This window comes from Protomyctophum parallelum (assembly GCF_964188405.1).
Source record: "Protomyctophum parallelum genome assembly, chromosome: 15".
Taxonomy (NCBI): Eukaryota; Metazoa; Chordata; class Actinopteri; order Myctophiformes; family Myctophidae; genus Protomyctophum; species Protomyctophum parallelum.
This window is the reverse complement of record NC_139710.1, coordinates 37,250,175-37,256,677: the sequence shown is the minus strand read 5'-3', so window position 1 is coordinate 37,256,677 and position 6,503 is coordinate 37,250,175. Positions and strand designations below refer to the sequence as shown.

At 45.4% G+C, this 6,503-nt stretch overlaps 3 protein-coding genes across 3 annotated transcripts in view; 2 read left to right on the top strand and 1 right to left on the bottom strand.

The window, feature by feature from the left end:
- Positions 1 to 6,503, top strand: part of mtmr3 (myotubularin related protein 3) — a 401,420-nt gene that overhangs the window by 220,206 nt on the left and 174,711 nt on the right. The gene's annotated exons all lie outside the window — the stretch shown is intronic.
- LOC310871835 (CMP-N-acetylneuraminate-beta-1,4-galactoside alpha-2,3-sialyltransferase-like) lies at positions 1,454 to 2,255 on the top strand (the record flags this gene model as incomplete). The annotated part of the gene is given in 2 exon segments (XM_083783470.1): positions 1,454 to 1,897; positions 1,899 to 2,255. Coding segments are annotated over 2 exon segments (801 nt in total).
- rad17 (RAD17 checkpoint clamp loader component) overlaps positions 3,503 to 6,503 on the bottom strand; it is a 29,279-nt gene continuing 26,278 nt past the window's right edge. Inside the window, exons 16-17 of the mRNA XM_083783451.1 lie at positions 6,432 to 6,489; positions 3,503 to 5,477 (exon numbers count right to left, since the gene is read on the bottom strand). Of these exons, the coding sequence (XP_083639577.1) occupies positions 5,222 to 5,477; positions 6,432 to 6,489 (314 nt within the window). The 3' untranslated portion in view covers positions 3,503 to 5,221. The remainder of the gene's footprint in view (positions 5,478 to 6,431; positions 6,490 to 6,503) is intronic.

Below are 6,503 nucleotides of genomic sequence, written 5' to 3'. Positions count from 1 at the left end.
TCTGCGGAAGACATTAGATTAACTTCCGTGACAAATTGGAGATTGATTGTAGGCCTACTGTACTGTATCATATTCGGTTAATGTATTAATTATATTTAATTGTACTACGACGAATCAACTGTGATCAAAGTCAAAGTGCCGCAGAGCCATTATTAGAAGAGTGACAAACAAGTCCTGGACCGGAAGTTGTCAGAATGCACTGGACTCTAGGTTACAACAGCCAGCTTAAAGGACCACTTCACCACTTTTCAACCTATCTTCATATAATAATTATATGAAGATATAATTGTTGCCATTTTATCATGATTATTAGTGAGGACCAATTATATTATAATTGGTCCTCACTAATAATCATGATAAAATGGCAACACTTTTGTGCCCCTCAGTGCTTTCTGCTCGGTCCAGAGTGTGGGTGAGTCGACAACTCACATAGACTCCATATTGGGTCTCCATATCATACTGTAGAGGAGAAAACTGTTTTGGTTGCATGCTGACCCAGTTTTAATATTTGAGAGAAATCACATTTATTTTCTCCCAAAACTATATTCTGGCATTTTCTTCTGTGTAACCTGTTACACAGACAGACATACATCTGGCATAACACCTATACTGTGCAATTCACCTGGTGAAACCATCACCAGGGGCGCTCTCTCTCCGGTGTTTTAATTTCAGGTATACAATGCATAGGAAGGCTCTTTGTTGTCTCCACCAGGCCGAAGGCATGGGGGGAGAGTATGTTTTGCACTCCGTCCGTGTGTGTGTCCGTGAGCAGCTAATCTCGGCCACCGTTAACCCGGTCGATGCCAAATTTTGCACACACACTCCCTGGATGCCAATGATGAACCTCTGCCCCAAACTTTCAAATTGGTACACAGTCTCTCTAGAGCCATTCAACGAAACGGGTCTTTCAGATTTCTCAGATTCCATCCTGATTGGTTAAGATTGGCTTCCAAAGTTCACAGGAGTGCTCAGTTTCAAACAAAATGCTGCAAATCATGAACACATCGCGTGATTTCCGTGAAATTGTGCACGCACATTCCCACTAGGCCGAGGAAGAAATGCCACATGAACAATTTCAACTCAGCCTCAAGGTGGCGCTATAACTGGCCGAAAAGTGTTTTTACCTCTAACTGCACGGATCTGTGGATAACTTTGTATGCCAAGTTGCCAACTCCCTAGTTTACTTTTGTTGCCCTTTTATCCAACCACCAGATGAAGGCAAGCTGCAATGTCCTACATTCCTATCCTGGTGGAGACCTGTGCCCAGAAGGGCACTTTTTCTAGTTTGGTTTGTATTTGTTTGGTTTGTATCATAGCCCTGGCCCTGGTTGTCTTGGACTTGAAGGGCAGTGCCAGTGCAGGGCACGATGAATCGAGAACAGGTTGCAAGCTTGGCTTTGCAGCGTGCAAGACGGCCGGCCTGTACCCAGGATTTGGATCCATACCAGTTCCCATGTTCCTCGATCCAAACTTTAAGAGATTCCCCAACATCAGCGAGTATGGCCTACCTTTTGGAATTAAATCACAAGAGACGATCGTAGACGACATTCTGTCAGCTACAGGAATCTACGGTCTAGGGGAGGAGCTTGACGGGTTAAAAGCAAAGAGATGCATCATCGTGGGGAACGGAGGCATCCTCACGAACAAGTATCTGGGCCGGACGATCGATACGTATGACGTTGTTGTGAGGCTCAACGCAGCTGCGGTGAAAGACTACGAAGGAGACGTCGGCTCCAAGACCACTATGCGCATCTTGTACCCCTTAAGCTGCCCCGACAGGACGGGGCAGATAGAGAACCGGTCGCTGTTCGTCCTCGCCGCCTTTCATGATGAGGACCTCGAGTGGTTCCAACACATGGTATTCAAAGACAAGATGAAGGCAGTGGCAGAGCACATAACCTAGAGAGGCTGCGGACATGCGGATCCTGAACCCATACTTCATCAGGGAGGCCTCTTTCAAGCTCATCGGCTTTCCGTACAACGATGGTCGGCCAATTTGGGCCAATAAGAAGGGCAATATTCCCACCACGGGGGTGATTGCCATAACGATGGCCCTTCACCACTGTGACCGAGTGGCAGTGGCTGGTTTTGGCTACGACATGAGCGACCCCGACGCTTCTTTGCATTACTACGACAACCTCAAAATGTCAGCAGTGACCAAATGGGGCAATCATAACATAGTGAAAGAAAAGCAGTTTCTGGTAAAACTTGTGGAGGCTGGAGCTATCCAGGACCTGACCATGGGCATCCTCTGACTAGAGATGAATACGGGATCGGCCTCCGATACGTCTTAGGTCACATTCACACGCGATTAAAACGAATCCTGCTGCGCATTTTCAGAAAGTGCACTTCGTTTGGCAGGTGTGAAGGCCCATTCGAATCCTAATGCGTATCAAAGAACCGCATTCTACTCCGAGGAAAAACGGGGGTTTCGCTTCGCTTCCAATCGCACTTGATTACGATTCGGTGCAGGTGTGAATGCAATCCGCAGTAAATAAAGGAAATGAAGCAAACAATGTGGCGCGTGAGGACTCGGAGCTGAACACAGTTGGAAACGGAGAAGGCATATTTTACGCAGCGCAAAGATGTCCCGTTACCTTGGTGTTACGACTGGGGTCGTATTCTGTGAGATGGTTTGTACTGTGACATATGACTCCTATTCGGTGACATGACTTTTGGTCCTGGTGTGAAGTGGTGTGCGCGCCCTGTGCATTGTCCCAGATGGAGATGGCACCGTGAGCCTGGGCGTGACTGGATGGATGCAGAGCGCGGTGGACAGCCGTCCAATGGAGGGGAGACTTCCAGCCGGCCATCCATTGGTGGGGGAAACTCGGGGGCAGCCATTGATTGGTGGAGAAGGCCTGAGTCCAAACAGACATTCCAGTGGCTAACGAGGGTGGCCTTTCCCTACATAAGAGAGGAGCAGAAGAGAGTGCGGCACGCAGGGGACAGACCTGTCCTCCTCGGCTCCAATACACTGCAGTGTATTATTAGCCTGGCTAATAAGCCAGACTCAAATTACACTATCCACCGGCAGGCAATTTCTTTTGCCAACGGCTGATTCGGTCTGGCTTATTAGCCAGGCTAGTGTATTATAGCTTACACCTACAGAATTAGTTTATGAATGTGGGGTGGGGATGGGGGGCGGGGAGGTGGTCACGAGACATGGCCAAAGCATTTCCGGGGGTCCCCAGCCAAAAAGGTTGAGAACCCCTGCTTTAAGAGTGGGTTTTGCACTTGTCCGTGTCACGTGTGTGTTTGCGAGTCTCTGTGTGTGTGTGTGTGTGTGTGTGTGTGTGTAAAAACAGCACTATACTTACACTCTTGTTAAAAACAATCAAAATAACGAATTATATGACCATGACGTGAGTAGTAATGTATTATAGGTAGCAGGTTATTCATCAATATTACATTATAACAGTGTGTACTTACGGTGTTGGCTACTGTAATCTTAAACAATTTTTTTTAAACTGGTGGAAACCAACACTATTAAACTACCGAGGACAAAACAAAGCTCAACTTTTAATGAAGCAAAAAAATAATAATAATAATTCACACACAAATAAAAACATCTGTCAAGTGAGTATTTAAATGACAAAATAATAATAATAATAATCACCCACTCAAGTGAAACAGTTAAAGAAGGAATAACAAAATCAAACAAAACATATCAGAAAAGTTGTGTGTGTGTGTGTGTTCTAATGTTCCTTGGTTTAGGAGAGTGACAAACATTCAATGAGGATTTGTTTCTGGGCGGGGGTGTGTGTTTTAAATATGCACATCAAATAAATATCAACACTATTTAGGATGTTAAGAGCTCATCTGTACGTGAGTTTGGATAAGTGCCAGAAACAGGCAATCAGAGAGACCCACCAAGAGACCCTCTGCGCCCACCAATGCTACTGTAAGTCAGGGACGTGCAGAGTGTTAGAGGGGCAGTGCTTATGCTTTAAAAAACCGCCAGTGTTTTATTTTTATTTTTTAATCCCTTATTTCGAGGGTCCGCCAAAACCTGAGACGTGAACCGAATGCGTGTTGTGACAGACGGTCAACTTTTCTTTTCACCAAGAGATTTTGTGGCTGTCGGTTGTGGGGCCAAAAATGAGCTTTACTCAACATAAAGCTCGCTTTGACCTGGGAAAAGGAATCCGAGATAAATGCCCGTCTCTTTTTCCGATAACGTGGAGGTGAACGGCAAAAAGGCAACATCTGTTGCTTAGCAACCTGTAAATTGAATTCACCAGTTGAGCACAATAGACATGCGGGAAAGGGGAGATCTCCCATTAAAGGTCTGGTGACATTTTTTGTAATTTTTCTTATTACTTTTTTTAAGGTTTTCTGAGCTCAACTGCCCCTTAAAAACATGAACTTTGAACATTCAGTAGATTTTCATGTGGTCTTGGGCTTTCTGAATAATTAGGCTCAAACAAATGCTCTGATTTGCCTGTGGACTGTGATGCAAGAGTCCACAAATCCCATATATGACCTAACAATTTGTCACAACAAATTTGATCGATTTGGGCTTTTTCCATTGCAGCTCAAAAGGCTTCCGAACACACAGAGAAAACCCCAGGCCACAGAAAATCCACAGAATGTTCAATGTTCAATGTTCAGGTTGTTGAGGTGGTCAAAAAATCTAAAAGAAAAACGAAAAAATTAAAATAAGTGAAAACCTTTATCAGACGACGTTGCGCGACGTTAATCTGCCTCCCGGACTTTCTACCGAGCAACGTTTCAACAGAATATATACTTGTAACGAGGGCCGTGCACGGCTGCAGGCACACCGAGAACGGTAACTAATATAAACAAAAAGGGTCACAGTGTGTTCCAAGTAAAGGGCCTTTCAAACGGGAAGCGAGGAACGCACACGTTGTTGCCTGGATCAACCACAGGTCTGCTACAGGTCTGGATCAACCACAGGTCTGCTACAGGTCTGGATCAACCACAGGTCTGCTACAGGTCTGGATCAACCACAGGTCTGCTAAAGAGGTACGCGACAACTCAAAAAGAAACGCAAAAAGAAAGCTAAACCGAATCCAGGTCTGGTGAGTCGTGGGCGTGTGCGTGAAACGAGCATGGGCGCAACAAATTCACGGGAACGTGCTCACGTAAAAAAAGTAGGTCTCACTGAAAATGAACTATAGGTCGCGTTTTATCGCTCCCCGTTTGCAAGGCCCTTGAGGCAGTCGAAAGCATCACAGGGCGTCTCTTTCCCTCTCCGCTAATCGCTGTCGTACTCCTCTATGAGCAGATCCTCGTCCTCCAGGAGATCCTCCGTGATGGTGGGTTGGGGTTGACTGGCGGGCATGTCGGCCCCTCCCCCCGGACCCTGGCTGTCAGGCAGGGCAGGGTTATCGCCCCCAGGCACAGCAGGGTTCCCCGGGGCAGGGGTCCTCCCCAGGCTGTGCTCCTCTTCACCGTCGCTGTCCCCTTCCAGTGTGCCGGGGTCTTTGTCCGTCAGGGCCTCGGCTTTGAACCTGGACGCAGTGCAGACAAGACCTAACGGTTAGTGTAGTCAATGTGATTAATTTAGTTGTACTCTTCATGCTCTGACTTTAGGTGCGTTAACCGTTCAAAATATATCAAATAAATAACAGTAATCGGGTCGCACACACCAAGACTGTATTTCAAAACATTTATTCTTGCATTTTGAACAGAGGACAAACATTTCAACTATCCAGCCTTCATCAGTGTGAATGTTTTGAACTGCAGTCTTGGTGTGTGCGACCCACTACCGTTATTTCTTTCATTTAGTTTTGACATTTTTTTGTTTTCAATTTCCGTTTAGTGTTAGTGTTATTTTTTTAATAATAAGGGCAGAGGTGGGGCTTAACACATTCAGGACGGGAACCCCTTTTGGGGTTTCTGTTGCCATCTACAATATATTATATATTATAAATATTATAGCAGAAATGGGCCAGGATCTGGAGGCCCATTTCAAGGCTGGCTGCCCCATCGCTGCGGACAGGGAAGACCAGCCGAGGACTCAAGTCGGTTTACGTCCATAACTGTGTGTGTGTTTTGGGGCTTAGACCGCGAGCCCTTTATCACGGAAAGCTTCAAACCGGAGACGGGTCCCAAAGTCCTAAAAGCTTTCTACAGAGAGCATCAGATGACCAATGACAAAGCTTCTAGGAAAATATTTGAATGCAGATTGCAGCTAGATGTGTCACAGAGACGTAATTTATTTTGGGAGTGTTCTACACATTGCTGGCTGTCTGAATACAAAAAAAAAGAAAAGGTCATTCAAATCTAGACATATTATTGCTTATAGCAGCTTTACAAGGATTTAATCAAATGTATTTGTGTTGTTCTACGTAGAGTAGAAGAGAGAATGGGGCAGTGAGAAAACAACAGGCTGAAATCAGTGATGATAAAATAAAATAAATACAAATACAAATACAAATAAATAAAATAAAAATATTTATTACCTGCCAGGGAAAAGTCGTCTTGGGAGACGTCCCACGTCCTGAATGAAGGTGATCTGAGCTGAGACACACACA